The following is a 16,596-nucleotide window of genomic DNA, read 5'->3' on the forward strand; positions in this document are numbered from 1 at the left end:
TACTTAATGAATGTAATCGATTACGATTACGATTACTTCTGAATGACGCGATTACGATTATACGTTGACAGCAAAATCAGGAAGTATTCGATTACGATTACGATTACATTGGAAAAGTAATCACGATTACTCACGATTACATTTATTTTGCTTCTTAGAACTAATCTTAGCAGATATATTGGAAGACAATATGAGTATTGCGATGAAAAAGTCTAATTTCGCCTGATAACTTCTGAAACTGCAGGACTCACATAAACAGAATGACTGCCTGAGATGAAATATCCTACTGTGCGAAATCATTTAATTACCAATAGCCTATACTGATCCAAACTTATTGCGGTTTAGAGATGTTTTGTTAGGGTTTGTGGGAATAATAATAAAAATGGAGTATTAAGGTTAATCAGGCTGACTTCGAAATGTATGCAAAACGCTATGAATTGGACGTTGTCAGTTTCAGCAAATCAGTGAACCGTCGTTCGAAATAAAAATTCCGGATGTTTTTTCCTATAATCTGCCCCGATAAACGGATTGAAACCTTGCCACGGAATCCATTTTCTCATGTGATATGCATAACCACCACTCCAAAATAACTTCAAGATGAGCCGCTATATAGAAGTGTCTGGACTGGACGTTCATTGAAGACTTGTGTCTCAATTTTGGTGCCATACATTTTGCAATCCCATTACCTAAATGTTTCGTCGGTATGCGTTACGCGTTAATATTCCATCCGCCACCACCTGTATTTGTGGGAATGAATTTTCGGCACTCGTTCATAACAAATCGAAGGCGCGGATTTCCAACGTACGACTAGGGCTGGGCACAATGATTCGAGGCGAGTAATGAAAGATATTTCCGAATACTGAATTTATACGCTCCATGGCCCGAAGTGTTAATTTTTCGACGAAAATTATAGTTTGGACAGTATTTTTTCTACTGTGGCAGCCTTGAAGCCTCGATTGGTCGTAACGCAGCGTACGAAGCGTGTACAAAGCTACTAATTACCTTTCTGTGGTATACAACTGCTATTATATTCTTGTGGTGGAATATATAGGGTACATATTTGAAACTTTCCACGTCTTTAATACTTCCTACGTCCTAATGACTGATACTTGAATGCTCGACTCGAAGCCTGATACGCGATTCAGAAACGAATCACTCACGCTTTGTCTCACCCATTTTTTACATATTGTATGACGTTATTTTCAATAAAAGTCATTTGGCTACTGTTTATCACTAGCCTACAATTAATTTTAGCACATGATAGACGACGGCTGCACGATAATTGAGCTGAATTTGAACTTAAACTTATGGGGAGTCCGTGGGGTTCCCTGGTTGTCCAAAAGGAGTCCGCGAAGATTAGAGGGTGGAGAACCACTGGAACAGGCATTTCAGTGCCGGTCATTACCGCGCCACGGCACACCAAAAGACATATGCAGTTTCGAGCAGCATGCGACTTCACGAAGTGTGCTACTAAAGAAAGACCTTGGCCGAAACTTAGGGTATGTGTCCATTGTCAACAGCCGCTCTGAGTAGGCGTTACTTAAAGTCCTGTCCTTCCAGTCTGAGCACACAGTGCAAATGCCACCCGGGGCACCCATAGAGGAATAAAGACATGACAATGGACAATTTGTGGGTGCGTCACACGAAAGTTTTTCTTCTAGTCTGCTACGTTTGGGCGACTGCAATATCTTTTGAATACATTGCATACCGAAGGCCACGACTTAATACCATACAATAAAGTAATTATATCCACATGCTAGATGTTATAATTGTGAATTACGTGCCCCCAGCTCTACAGGTAAATCTGACCATCGGGCGCTGAGAGCGGGATAAAAATGAATAGTAATATAATGCAATCAGCAATACTGTTGACGAAATTTAGTCTTCAACCTGAAAATTGACCACCTTATGGGGGCCCAAGACCAATATTTGGAGTGGGGGACGAATCGCTGTTTTGGTGTTTTGGACCTGATTTTAGGTACAATACAAATTCTGCCTCCAACTAATTAATACAGATACTGCAAGTTGCCGTTACGAGAAACGGCAAGGAACGACTCGGCTATGATATATATCAGCGGCTATTGATTTTCAATGCCTCGTTGTGGAAACCGTAATGTGTTATTTGACGAGAACAAAATTTCAAATCTTTGTCCGGTGTACTACATAGGCCTACTGCTCGCCAAGCAGCAATGGTCAAACTGTGCCTAATTAAGCATAACTAAGCATAACCTAACACCAATACATAAGTTACTATTTGAAACTAGGCAGAGTGGTGTGTATTATCCTACTGCGAGGTAGTGGCGTCTGTAGTGTGTTGATAACCTGATATACAGCACGGCTGGTGTTCTTACAACCACACTACAATGTACGTACATCGAATATCCATTTACTATGTGTAGATACTTCTTACGCAATGACGAGCAAAGCCAATACTTCTGACGTAATAAGGAGCAGTGGCGTTTGAAAATCAGACGTTTGTGCTATCACTAACCTGATATCATATCTCTTCCTTCACGAATGTTCAGTTTATGTCATAGTCCTTGCACAAATCAAAAGTAATCGTTTTCTCACAAAGAAATCGATTACATGTGGGAAGTAGTTGATTACGATTACGATTACTTCGGAATTTTTTCGAATGTAATCGATTGCGATTACGATTACTTGAAAATGCTGTAATCGTCATAATGGATTACGATTACTAATCGCGATTACCCCATGTCTGCTTCCAGTATGTATGATGTGTATCATTCGCATTCTCAGATAATTGTTGTTATAATGGCGATCAACAGCAAAGCAATATTCTTGATGATCGCCATTGATTTGAGCGGGATGACCATCGTCTCCTCTCAAGGCGTACCGGGATCGTGCGACAACATCGCAAAGCTACATCAGCTATGCGTGAGCGGAGACACAGAATCTGTGCCATCCTGTGTATGCAAGGCAGGGATAGATGGAAACATGAATCCGGATGAGATTGATTATGACAAGTTTCTAAAAGCAATTGACGGTAAGTTTGAAGGTAGCCATCAAAGTTTGGCATATCGGCGTCGTGGTCATTGTGGAAACAAACAAATCACAGCATGTGGGGTTAAACTCTCAGCTTCCGGGCGAAGTGTGGCATCTGAAAATATTCAATTGAACTAGCAAGCAGAGTTAAAGTCTGTCAAATGGACCGCCCGACCTCAAGTGGTCAAATAATGCTCCGATGTGTTTTTGATCTTGTCTAAAATCTTTTTGCTGTCACCGGTTCGTTTGTTTGTTTATTTAACACATACAACAGTGGTGTTTATCGCCTATTAAGGTCATGTACACCACAACAATGATATTAGTAATGCTCAGGATCTTTGCTTTCGTATTCCTGCCGGACGACTTCCACATTCGCGCGCTCCCAACTTAAGTCTCTCTTTCTTTCATGCATCCGCACTTGTTCTTTAGTGCCGACTTCTTAATGGCTCGGCTCACCAATAAACTGGGCTTTTTGAGACACTGCTATGGCAGTGGGGTTAACGATGAGGAGCACAGTGTTTTTAAACTTGTCTAAAATCTTTTTGTTGTCACGGGTATGTAACTTGTACCTATGATGCGCCTTCCCTGGTTACTTGTGTTAGCAAGTGACGCGAGAAATTGCTTAGGACTGGTCGCGAAGGTCTAAGCCGTTTCGCTACCATGGTCATATTACTACGGCGAGGTGCTGACATATATAACACTGGTAAGCACAATTTTTGTTGACTTCGATCAGACAATAGATTTCGACTAACTTTTAAGTGCTGAATTCAAAAATGGCTTCCGTTTTTCTCCATCACGTTAAGGTTTTGAGTTAGGCACCCACCACATTGTATCATCATCCACATAAAAGCACTACTTTTGATATTTTGTATTTATTGTTTAAAACGTTTCAAAAACCACAAGCAGCCGAAAGTATATCAATAGACTTTCACTAAACATTTGCACTGCTTTATTTGGTTGATATAAACTGATATTGCTTCTGCAGGATAAATAAACTGCGAGTTTCTGGGTCCAAATTTACGCTAATACCTCATAATTCTGTGGCTTGTTTCGTTTAATGCTGGAGCAGTAGTCAGCTAACATATGTATACATATATGCTTCAACCTGCTCTGGTATTTCCAGCCCATCTCTGACTATGTCAAGGTTTTCCGGGATAGTACTTCGATATTTAAGCTCTTTTTAAATGTCTTCTGTCCCACATAAACATATGATAGTGGCACATGTGTATCTGGGTTACATGTGCAATGTGCATGTACATCCTTATTTTCTGGCCGCTAAGAAACACAAGGTTTCAAAGCTGACATATATGATCCAATCGTGCTTGTGATATTGCAACAATTCAACGTTTCTGTATTATTCACGAAGACTAACTGAGTGTCCGATTGTTGCTGCACCTAAGACGTTGCCATTGTGATTTGGGATCCTTTTCGAGCTACCAATAGACATTTGCCATTCACTTGAGTTTTAATTCAGGATTCCTAACTCCTCTAGCAACCCATGGTAACAACACCCTATCATGACGATGCCAGTATCACGGCAATACACAAAGCTACCGAAAGTTACCCTCCGATAAAAACGCCATCTCTAATGATCGAAAGTGAGATATCTTCTCTCTCTTGCCGAGTAATCTTTTCTCAATTCGCATGGATGCTAAATGTTCCGAATATTTCTATTTCAAGTTCCGAAGCCTATGTAACATCATTTAACTTGTGTTGATGGACTACTCTACGTTCTGAATCATCTTCGAATTCAAAATCTTCATCAGTAGGCTTGTTCTCCCTATGATCTTTATCTTGATCCAATTATCGAGCATAGAGAAGTTTCAAGTTACACTGGAAAAGCTGAATAGCGCATTGGACCTATAGCTGATTGTAAATGCAATGTTTATTTTTCTTTCCATAATCCTGCAGTTTGCATCAAATATGTGTCTGAAATATCTTCTGCAGATTGCATCTTCTAACCAAAAATAGGAGACAGCATCGGCCCAGATCGATACCAGGACCTTTTTTTCTCAATAATTCAATTGAGCCATTGGCTATATATCTTAGTATATGATAAAAGTGTTGATTTCTATGTGGTATGGAAAAGTAGTATGGCTAAATTCGTGAAAATTTACATATTTCGGGCGTATGTCGTAGCGAAAAAACTTGACGTGATAAAAAAAAACAGCAGCTGCATTTTTAGAATCAGCACGCCCAAATTAGCCTAACTAAATCAAGTGCAAAATCAAAGTCGACAAATATTTCGTTTAAAATTGTTGCCCAGTGTAATCCATCAAATGCGTCGAAACGATCCAGCGGATTCAAGCGAAAGGATGGCTCCGTAAATATGCGCGGTTCTGAACCTTTACGAACCTGCTTAACACTTAAGTCAATCTGCAAGCCTTCGCGGAACACCAAATTTCCGCTGAGTTAAAAAAAATCCACCACTACACACATCTATTATTTTACTATAGATTACTGCTGCACAAAATGAACTGTGCAGCAACAGACTGTTAAAGGAACAAAACCATTAAAATAGGATTTCCACACAAAACGAAAACATTTAAACAAATATTCATTGCAAATCAGCTGTTCCCTGTCAGATACCAGTTCAGAAATGCGAGGCTTCACATTGTGCAGTCGGTCGGTCGGTCGGTCGGTCGGTCGAAACGCAAGCGCGATAACAATTGCTCATGCTTACAAATGAGCTTATATGTATTGGAGATATAATTTTAATTTCAGAAAGACTGGGATTCGATTTCGAACCCCAGTTTCCCCTGCGTACGGTATATAGCACAACCCGTACAACCACGGCAGTCACAATTGTACTACGGATCGGGCCGAAATGCGTAAAACAAATGGTGGCAAGGCGTGCGCGTCATAACATATCATATGTACGAGTTAAATGTGTGTCGTGACCTCCACAGATCCCCCTAGATTGCCTCATGGAGCCCCTAGTGTTACATCGAACACCGGCAAGAAGCACTGTTCTACCATCCTGACACTTGGAATATAGAGTTGGGTCGACAATGAATTATGTTATACAGACTGATACTTTTTCTAAAAGGCATGGAATTTAACTTGAAAAACAGGATCATATGACTAGATAGTATATATACGGGACTTTTGTAAACTTTATCATAACTGCGACACCAGCAGTTTCAAGACATCAGGATGCTTAAATATTTGTGTCACATTTGTTTCAACATATCGCTCGCAATTTTTAGATTTCTCGTCAATCCTGAAGCAAACCTTCTCTGGACTGAAGAGTATTGTCGATAGCAATAAAAAAGAAATTGAAATTTTGAAAAAAGGTATGGGGAATTTAAAACAAAAAAGATGTTACTGAACTTAATATAAACCCCTCATGTCTTGGTTATTTTCAGATGTGAACGCACACAAGGTAGATTGCAGTAAAGTCAATGCTCATAGCTACAAATCCGGTTCCGAAAGTGGAGGGGTATTTGAAATTTATGTTTCTGGGCAACCAATCGATGTATACTGCGATATTAGTACGGAGGGCGGAGGCTGGACAGTAAGTAAATATATCCACTTCACATTAGGCTTTCATAATCGCTGTGTTCAAATTATTATATCTCCATTGATACCATCCACAGCCTTCTAAGAGGAGCAGAGGAAGTTATTCGTCCGAGAGTGTTCTGGTGTAAATGTCCATAGTAGTCTATATTAGACGACCCGCACAGTATTTTACAAACACTCTGCGTATTACGAGATGATGCTATTGGCTATATCGATAGTTATTCTAGGTTATTCAAAGACGAATGGATGGAAGCGTTGATTTTTTCCGAAATCGTGCCGAATATATCCGAGGCTTCGGCAACGTTGATGGGGAACATTGGATAGGTGAGAAGCGCCATAACCGTCATGCACCGAACCCCAAATTTAAGGAAAAGTTGCAGGGACCCACGGATCACAAAATGCTTTTTCGGTTAACATTATAGATGGAAACTATCCATATAAAATTCATCCAATAACTACCGCTTTGTTTACCGCTTAGCTAGAGGAGCTTTTAATTAGAGATGGTGAAAATGTGTTGTTCACGTTCGTGTTCGCAAACGAAGCTAGAAAAGTTCTATACACAGTGAAAATTTTTCTTATATAACAGAATGTTATAGTAAGCTTAGCATATTTGATAAAGCTATCTTAACATGACGACAAAATTACAAAAATGTAAAACAAAATTGAAGCTATAGCATCGCCGGAACTGTTACTGATTCTAGAGTAGGGGTCCGAAAACTTTATGTTGCGGTGTAACAAAATTTGTCTATTTCAAAATATTATCGAGTTGCCGTGCCAAACATTTATAGTTTTGTCATTGTCATATTTAGCGCTTAAAGGAATTTCCACCACCCACTTATCTGAAGCTGGCAAAGGCATCTGTTAGGCCAGTTTTTCTCAAAGTTTGCTCGCGAAGGGTATAAGTTTTGGTCTCTACCGCACTAGACTAGTCGCTAAAATATCGATATTATCTGGCTGCGTTAGTTGTTTCCAAGTCCACTGTGTTCGGTACCAAAGCCAATAGTCGCACAGCAAAGCCGAGTGGCACGCGTGACAGGGGTTGCCGACTCTTGTTCTGGATAATGGCGCTCTAAATATCCTGTACGATGCTGGTTGACTGGTCTCGGTTACCCGATACGTGGTTGTCCGGGAACGTGCGCAGTAGCATGTTCGGAGACGAGAATCGAGTTCTATTCCAATTGTTACCCGTCATTGACATATTCCAATCGCGCCTCTATAGCCTTCCCTTATCAAGTGTGAATATTTTAAATATCGGCATGTCAACCTTGCAGGCTACTTGTATACAGAAATTGTTACACCATTGCTCTCCTATATACTCAATATCACTAATTTTGAAACATTACCCAGAAATGAGGGGCCTACAACAGATTTTTTAGAAAAGGTCGACTAACTTGAAAGTAACCCTGAAACATATGTATTCTTGCTCGTATATCCCTTCGTATATCCCTATATAAAATGCCATGTCAAAGTGACGACAATTATTAACGAAGATCTTTTTTTCGGTTTTGTCTAATAGTACTGCTCGCTCATAATTATGTTTAACTCAAATCCGATTTCTGCATCAGGAGTTTGTGAGCTGTTATAATTTTGCGTTACTGCTTGGATTTATTTCATAATGACTGGGAATATTGTACCTCTTGGATAACAATCTCTACGACGCCTTAATTGAGCGGTTTTCATGAGCATAACTTTTGGGCTTTTATAGTCAAGTAGACATGACATGTCTTGAGCATCGGGACTTCGAGTTAGACTCAACCGTGTATATATTTTAAGTAATAATTTTACTTATAGGCCTACTTAAGCATCATCAGAGACTGTGTTTAATAGCTTTACGCCGCGAACCTGTCACACGTTACATGTAAAGTACTTGACCAGCCTGAACTGGAATTAAATCATATTGTTCATTTTTATTATCCAATTGCAACCACAGTAAGGAAATATGTGGTAGTCTTGAAAGATAAAGGTAAGATATACTACGCGGGCTAATTTATTTTAAAATACAGGCCTGCAAAACATTTACAACATATTGCAATCGTCGGATAATTTCAAATTACGAATCGACATGGAAGATTGGGATGGGGTGAAAAAATTTGCGGAATATTCGTAAGTAACAAACGAGTCGATGAAGTTACTCTTTTTACTTAACGCGTAATCCTCAAACCTGAAGTATTCATGTCAACTTATACTTAGCATGCGGTTCATTTCCATGAACTGTTCAATGATTCGTCTGCGGCCGTATTAGAAAAAGGGCTGACCAGGCTGCAATCCGGCTCCGGTTAAAATTGAGAAAATCCGACCGGATATACAATCCGACTCCGATCCAAGCCCGATTTTCGCTCGCGGGCTGAATCGAAACAGACTGTGGGCTGCAGCATGCCAATACCTATCTTCACTATAAATGGCCTATTTGGGCCTCTCCGAGCCCTCTTGCTGATTGATTCATTAAGTCATAAAAGAGATGCAAATGTTTCCAATAACTACTTTCCACTTGACAAAGGTCAGTATGCAAAGGTAAATATTTCAGTGTAAAACACTGTTGCAGTACCAGCAGTATACAAGTATAATGGTACCTGAGTACGTAACGAGAGTAGATAAAACCTACTTGAGTAGTTCAGAAGTACTTCGCTGCTGATGACCTGTGGTTTTTGAGGGGTAAAGGTACGTTAACTCTGATAAGTAGGTGATAATTCAAATAAGTTTCAGAACAACTAACCGATACTGATTTTTGCCGGAGGTGAATATTTGCTCTACCTACTTATGCGGATATGCTTTTAGAGTATACTATTTCGAATACTCATCAGCATGTGAAGCAAAACTACTAGCTTTTTGACACTTCAAATTTCGTACATTGGAACATAGTTTTGGATCATTTTTACGATAGAAGTGGAGTGTAGTGCGGGTATGTTCAACATAGTGAGAAGTAATCATACGCCACATATTGCAGGTGCTCAGACGCAGGCACTGATCAACTTGGTACGAATCAAGTGCAAAATAATACATATCCGATGAAGGTGTAGCCCATACGTGACATTAAGACATTGTCTGAAACGATGGAATATTAACTGGGTTGTAATAGCTCTATATAAGGGGTGTAAACCACTCAGTTGCAAAACAAATGTATATAGTAACTGTAACAATAAGGTGAGATTACTATGAATGAGATAATCGGCATCAGTATGTAGGAGTAAGAAATTTGAAGTGTGCAAAGGGTTGATGTTATTCATACTTTAAAATACGATTCTTCTCTGAGTTTGTGAATTTGAATTTGGTTACTTGAAATATATAACTTCCTACTTGTTTAAGGCGATTCGATATCGACGGAGATGACAATGATTACACTCTGATGGTGACCGGATACTCTGGAACTGCGGGCGATTCTTTAGCTATACAAAACGGGCAGAAATTTTCCACGAAGGATCGCGACCTCGACAGTTGGGCTAACGGTGACTGCGCAAATACCTACAAGGGCGCGTGGTGGTACGAACATTGTCACTATTCCAATTTAAACGGAATCTACCACAAAGGGGGACCTCACGCTTCATATGCCGATGGCGTGAACTGGCACACATGGAAGGGGCTCAAATACTCACTCAAATTTGTTGAAATGAAAATTAAACCGATAGTGTAGATATATCAACCAGCGAACATTTACAGTGTTGTGACTCCATCGCCTTCAACATCGTTATTATCTTGAATGAGCACAATCTTGGATAAAGGAAATGCAATTGGGTTATTCCGTAATTTGTAGGAAACTTTCCTCCAATGTAATAGTATGTATAATTTTGCATATTAATATAACATGCATGCGGTAATTTTCATAGTTTGTCAGTAACGAAGACGTTTAATTTTTTTCGGTGTCCTCGCGCAGGTTTGGCGCACTTGCATCAACTAATGACCTGATTATATTTTGTGACATCTTTCGTTTCCACGCCAACATATTTTGTAGTAAAATTACTTTTTGAGCACTTGGTGTATTTTGTCTGATGCAGGGGTTTTCAACCCGCGAGTCATGGCCCACTGTTGGGCCACATGAACAGTTTGAAGTGGGCCACAGAGCTATTTGGAATATCGTGGATTTTTTTTAGGGGTCCGGAGGAACCGCAGTAAACCTCCCCCCGTATTGGGTCCTCTGTGTCATAGCAGATTCCCCGTCGGTTTTCTCGCATTTCTCCTTCATTTTTTCTTCTTGAAGGTGCATGCGGCTGGCACAACTAGGCTTTGAAAACGGGTCGTCTGCGGCCGCTTACCCTTATCGCCACCATACTTGTGCCTGGGATACTGGCCCGTCAAAGTGGCCTCAGATCCCAGTTGGTACAAACAGTGATTAGGCACTGGTTTTTTAGAGGTAGCGCGATTTAGTGACAGGCAAGTGTTATTCATCGCAATATTTCCGCAAAACACAAATTCGTATTGTGAAATTATACTAATAAATGAGGTGAGTGTAACTTCTGCCATCACAATGTACATGACGAAAATAGGAAAGACAAAGGCGTCGCTTGCCTTCTGGTGACGCCTACAATGACAGAACACGGCTAACAGCAGCTGAAATAATTTCGATCATATGTTGTTGAAAGTTAATGCCGGAGTAATCCAGTATTTCGGCAGGAATATATGTCATATGCCGTTCAAAAGAGTATCCAGTAAAGTCAGACAGAAGTGCATTGGATATAGTTTTGCGGTATCAACTATAATTACAATTTCATGATCAATTATTATAGTGAAATGCATTTTTACGATGGCGTGGAATATCATTCTGCAAGGTCCCGTCAAATAAGGCGTACTTCCCCACTCGGAAAGGCTTCGAATGTCCCTTATTAGTCATGCTGAGGCCCACGACGTCATCAAAAAATAGGAAATTGAACCGCGAGGAAATTTCAGTGTAAAGTCCCCTTGCTCAAATTTTCCAGCCTTCAAATGATTAATTTCAAATGATTCTTCATAAATTTACGAGTCGTATGGAGGATGGTATCGCTGGACTGACTGCCCTGGCATTAAAATGCAAGTACGACGAGACATACGCACAGCTTTCATAACAAAAACTTCCTTTTTGACTTCTCTCCAATATCCCAATCACCATGTAGATTGCAGGAACGCGCTAGAATGCTACGAGAAAGGTTTATGCGTTTTTTCCTATTACCAGAGAGTAATGGGATCAAGTCACTACCTTCGAGTCACAAGTAATACCGATTTATTGCACATTTTGACTCAAGTCAAGTCAAAAATGTAACCAGCATTTATATGTGATCCCAATGTTTAATAAGTTTCAATTTACATACGAATATTACCAATTTGTCTCGACGTTTAATTACATGTAGTCAATTTGCAGAGTCCGGATGCGTTCAGTTTGGAAAACGTATTCAACTATGTAAGTGTAATGACGTAAATTTGTTTTAATGATGTCGCAGCACCAAGGATCACTCGTACGGAGTGTCGACCCGAGCTTACAATGTTCAGTAACGGGTAACAATAGAATGCTATAATCGCCTTGATTCCACTAATTCAAATATTAATAATGTCAGAGCACCGAAACCCCCGCAAATCGCCAAGAAATATGAAAATTGGCTTTATTACCCACAAGGTCAGTGCAGTTAAGTGAAGACACAAATTAATCTGCCGCTTCGATCGTTGAAATACAATCCGATAAACGTAACGTACTGAAATATTGCGCTATAGGCAGGCCGTGTTATTTTTGGCATATGCATGTGGATGTAGCTTAGACTGTGTCAGTGTGATGTCAGGCACCTATTTTTCACGAGGGCAGTGAAGCCTGATTTGTTTCCAAGCATGGCAGGTAAGTGCTCCAAACGTGCAGAGTGAACCGCACATGTTAACAGTCATATCATGATCAATATTGAATACGTCAATTGCCTTCGTGGTTGTTTTCAATGGTTTACAAAATGTCAATTCTTTCACTACTTCTTCCGCTTTCACATATCTCGCAAATACTACTAACTGACTGCAGAAACTGACGTCTGTTTACTCATCCAACTTACGACTCACTTTGATAGGACTGGATATAATATCATCGACCACCTGTGGCAAAATATCGGTGCTAATATCACTGATCCAGGCAGGAATGATGTCATTTGACAATGGCACTGATGAACAGCCTATTTTTCTACTTCAAAATCGAATTCTGTTTTTGTCATGTTCATTGCAAATGGTTTCAATAACTCTTCGGCAACTGTATGCGGCTCATTTTCTTTGGAAAACAGACATGGCACTCGATATGATGCTAGCTAAAATGAATTTCCAATTTTGCTTTGGTCGGCTACCACTGCGATGAAAGCGATGACGGTTTCAGACCTGCATTTGGAAATACTTTGGTTGTGAAGTCAGAGGAATTCGATCTGTCCTTAATGCATCTCGTACCCCCTGCTTCGGTGCTACGTACCCCCAAGGGGTCCACGGGCACCCGTTTAAGAACCCCTGGACTAGAGCATGGGTGTGAGACACGCGGTTCCCGAGTATTGTCGAACCATGTACGATGGGATTCTCTCAAACTGTCCGTATCCATGATAATTTCTAGGGATGGTGCGAACCAATGAAAGGTTCAGGTTCGTATGAACGCGAGCGCGAACGTATGACGTAACGCATATCCCCAATTCCAACCAACCCTACATTTCAGTGAAGTGATATATTAATGTGCAATTGTGCATGTACATGTGCATGTGCGACGACTCAGGCCACAGTATGCCACAATGCTGCGAAGTACATGCTCACTTCACAAAATGAATTGTCTGGAATGATCAAATGCCATAATCATCCTGATATGTATCGTGATTGGAAATTATCGTTACTTGATTACAATTATACTGAATGTTGTTGTACTGGGTCGAGTAAACGACGATATTTATTCGTTTTCTGTTGCCATGCACGTCGGGACCTTTTGTTCTGTTCGCTTGAATAAATTCCTAAGTTAGAATATTACATGGCGTTATCATACATGGCGTTGTCGGCAGGACATATCTGAAAGAATGAACACACAAAGCACCATAGATGGCTACGGCGAGAGGAAAACAGATGGAGGTAATGGAGCAACTGCTTGAACACTTGATTGTAGAATCGGAGAAACGCGAAAAACAAAGAGAAGATGAAATGAAGAGATAGGAAGATCACCACAAAGCAGCTTTGCAACGCATATAAACTGATCTCAAAGATGTCATTGCAACTCTTTCTGGGCAACTTAAGCTTAGCTCAGAACATTTGGAGAGAACACACAGTCACGTGTCCCCGAATAAAGCACCTAGGCTTGAGGCAGATATTGACATATAAAACTTTCGAGAGTGTCATCAATCATGGTCAGATTATGCAACAGTTATGAGACTAACGAGTTTACCGAACGGCGAACAAGTTGTTTTACCAAGCCCCGCAGAGTCAGGGACGCAATCTATAATATTACCGCATTCACTAAGCATCATGTGTTCACAATGTAGTTCACTGCTTTTAATTTAAATATAAAACTGCACGCCGCAGAACATTGTGTAAACCAGTGGTTCCCAACGTAGGCGATAGCGCCCCCCATGGTCGATTTTGTCAAACAGGAGGCGAAAATGACAAAGGGAGAAATTGCGGGTGAAAATGTTGGAACGTTCAGTCAGATATATTTTAGCCACCGGATACCGACACAAAATACACGTGAAAAGCGGATTATTTTGGAACTGCCGTGAAAATTGACTATAAAAGGGCAACTCGCCACACAAACTATCCTCAAATACTTGCTCGGCTGTGAAAAGTTGACATTTTGGTCAATGTAGGATCGATCAGAGTTAGCTGTATAATCTTTCCCATTTATACGTCTTCTTTCTCGGATCCGGATATAAGGGGCGATAAATATATGCCGAGCTTGATAAGGGCGATGAGTCGAAAAAGGTTGGGAACCACAGGTCTACACTTTTGTCTAAGCCCGTAAATGTATTTTCAGCTTCACGTTTGACCCACCGGGAAAACGATTGCCCGTCCTGATCTAAAGAAAGATAGTGTAACTTGGGGTGTTCTTCTTGTTTTAGTATTCGCAAATATTCCACATATGTTCATTTGGCGCTCGACTGATGTTCCCATACCGCCAACATTCACTATACCCCACTATCGTTCTGTACTTATATGTAAGACACCGCCTCAGCGCCTTATGCGGAACAGGTGGGGAATGGACAGATGTGAAATCACGGCATCTGATTTTCTGATTTCCTTATTTCTGCTTGTCAAGCGGCAGAAATCCACGCACCCAGGAATGAGATGGTGGAAATAGAAACCCAGTTTTTAATGACATTTCCACGATGTCTGCCAAGATATTTCACCGAAACAGTGTTAACGTCATTGAATGAAAACACGATACATTGAAATTTCCTACAATTTTGCGCAGGAGCGGAGCTGCGAATGACTCCAAAGGCAGCTGTCAGCGTATGTTGCTGATCATGACTAATATTAATGAAGAATTAAAAAAAAAATCTACTTGAACAAAAACAAAGGTTATATCTTTCATTAAAACCTGTGTTTTACTTCCTTACTGGGCACCAAGTTAGTGTACTTATATTATATGATCTGTAATAAATCATTGTTATTGAACACTGGTGGATTTTGAAGACTGGTATACGAACAAGAACTTCATTTTTAAACCGGTACAAAGAGTAGGCTACAAACAGTTGCCGACATCTACTACTTCACAGGTCGATAGTTTGGTGGCGAGTCAGCGTAGTGGTATATTAACCTACAGCTACAGCACCAATGGGTTGCTGGTTCGAGTTCGACTCCAGAATTCCAACCTATGTGCTAGAAGTTCGTCTTGGCTCCTCCTCGCCATCTCATCCGTGTAAGCGGTGTCTTGTAAAAGGCTAGAAGTGGGCCGTGCTACAAGTCAGCAGCTACAGAATGAAAATGAAGAATAATGCCCCGTTGTAAATGACCACTGTAGTCGAAAATCCCCATGAATACCACCAACAGCAACAAACAGCCAAGCTATGAACCATGAACGGGATGAGATTGTTTTTCTTTTAACGAGTAATATCTCCTCAAGACAAAGGTGTAGAGTTGTATAGGCTTGTATATTACTAATAAATTACGATATTTCTGACCCATCTTCATTCTTGATTATGCTGTATGGTTTTATACTCTTTGTATGATCATAAACCGGGCTATGTCTATTAATACCAGAGGTGGTCAGTAACGAAGTACTTCTACTTTTTCGAAGTACTCAAGTAGTTTTCCTCTACGTCTGGTACTTACTCAAGTAGATCTGATTTTCGCTACTTCTACTTCTACTTCGTGATATTTTGTGATCTATACTTACTTACTTTTCGCTATTTTCAGTTCGTCAAGTAGAAGTAGTTCAACCCTCCAATCAGGAAGATAGCCTGGGGAATTTCGGGGCTGCTTTCACGGAGTATCAACATTTAATTTTCATAAAGTTGAGTAAAGCCCTAAATTTTCGTCGCGCTTCGCGCGCAGTGGATGCCGAGTAACCACTATGATTTCACGAAAGTATCGGTGAATATAATTTAGGTAGCGGGTTGGCGTGGTTCCGTTCACACCACATTGTCGCCTTTCGCCCATATGAAATATTTCATCACAGTATATTTGGCTCATCATAACGTTTGAATCTGATGTTTCGCAATCTAGTATTTACTTATCATGTCGTAATCTAGCATGTCCATGGCGTGTCCTAATCTGGAAAAGTGGACTCTAAGTTTTTTTAGTTTTAGAGCTGTTTTAGCATACCACCTTTGAAACTTTCTAGACTAAAGACATGAAATCCATGTCCCGCTTTTAAAAGTAGTATTAATGTTTCATTTTCAATTCCCAGTATCATATACTTTGAGTTCTAATTAATATCAGCTCTTTTGTCTGGATAACCTACATGTTGCAGTATAAAAGCAAGTGTAGTAAGGCCTTTAATTTCCGGAAATAAAGCTACACAATAGAGAATTTTACGGTCTGCCATATTTTTTATTGATGTTTACTAATCGCGCAAAGTGTTTACACCGTATCCTATACAACTTCTCCGTATTGCTCTTCGACTAAACTACGGGCCTTATAATATGGGGGGGGGGGGCGGGCGCCATACCATGATAT

General features: G+C 40.3%; 1 protein-coding gene across 2 annotated transcripts; it reads left to right on the forward strand.

Annotated features, from left to right (window-relative positions):
• Positions 1-1,262: 1,262 nt before the first annotated feature.
• Positions 1,263-10,493, forward strand: LOC145439342 (microfibril-associated glycoprotein 4-like). Of its 2 annotated transcripts, XM_080316846.1 has the most exons (7): positions 1,279-1,499; positions 2,761-3,007; positions 6,216-6,302; positions 6,375-6,523; positions 6,756-6,852; positions 8,532-8,631; positions 9,832-10,493. In XM_080316846.1, exons 1-7 carry the CDS (start codon positions 1,308-1,310, stop codon positions 10,154-10,156), a joined length of 1,197 nt encoding a protein of 398 aa, XP_080172972.1. In that variant the 5' UTR covers positions 1,279-1,307; the 3' UTR covers positions 10,157-10,493. The 2 variants fall into 2 exon arrangements, with proteins under 2 accessions (XP_080172973.1, XP_080172972.1); XM_080316847.1 differs by lacking the exon at positions 6,216-6,302 and having other exon boundaries at positions 1,263-1,499.
• The last annotated feature ends 6,103 nt before the right edge of the window (positions 10,494-16,596 follow it).

Source organism: Botryllus schlosseri, chromosome 5 (genome assembly GCF_051294905.1).
Source record: "Botryllus schlosseri isolate E-star chromosome 5, Bs_hap1, whole genome shotgun sequence".
Taxonomy (NCBI): Eukaryota; Metazoa; Chordata; class Ascidiacea; order Stolidobranchia; family Styelidae; genus Botryllus; species Botryllus schlosseri.

Excerpts from the sequence above, each read along its gene's own strand:
- LOC145439342 (XM_080316846.1), top strand. The coding sequence starts at position 1,308 with ATGGGGAGTCCGTGGGGTTCCCTGGTTGTCCAAAAGGAGTCCGCGAAG. Across the intron at positions 3,008-6,215 it reads GTTTCTAAAAGCAATTGACG|ATTTCTCGTCAATCCTGAAG; the intron begins GTAAGTTTGAAG and ends CGCAATTTTTAG. Across the intron at positions 8,632-9,831 it reads AAAAAATTTGCGGAATATTC|GCGATTCGATATCGACGGAG; the intron begins GTAAGTAACAAA and ends TACTTGTTTAAG.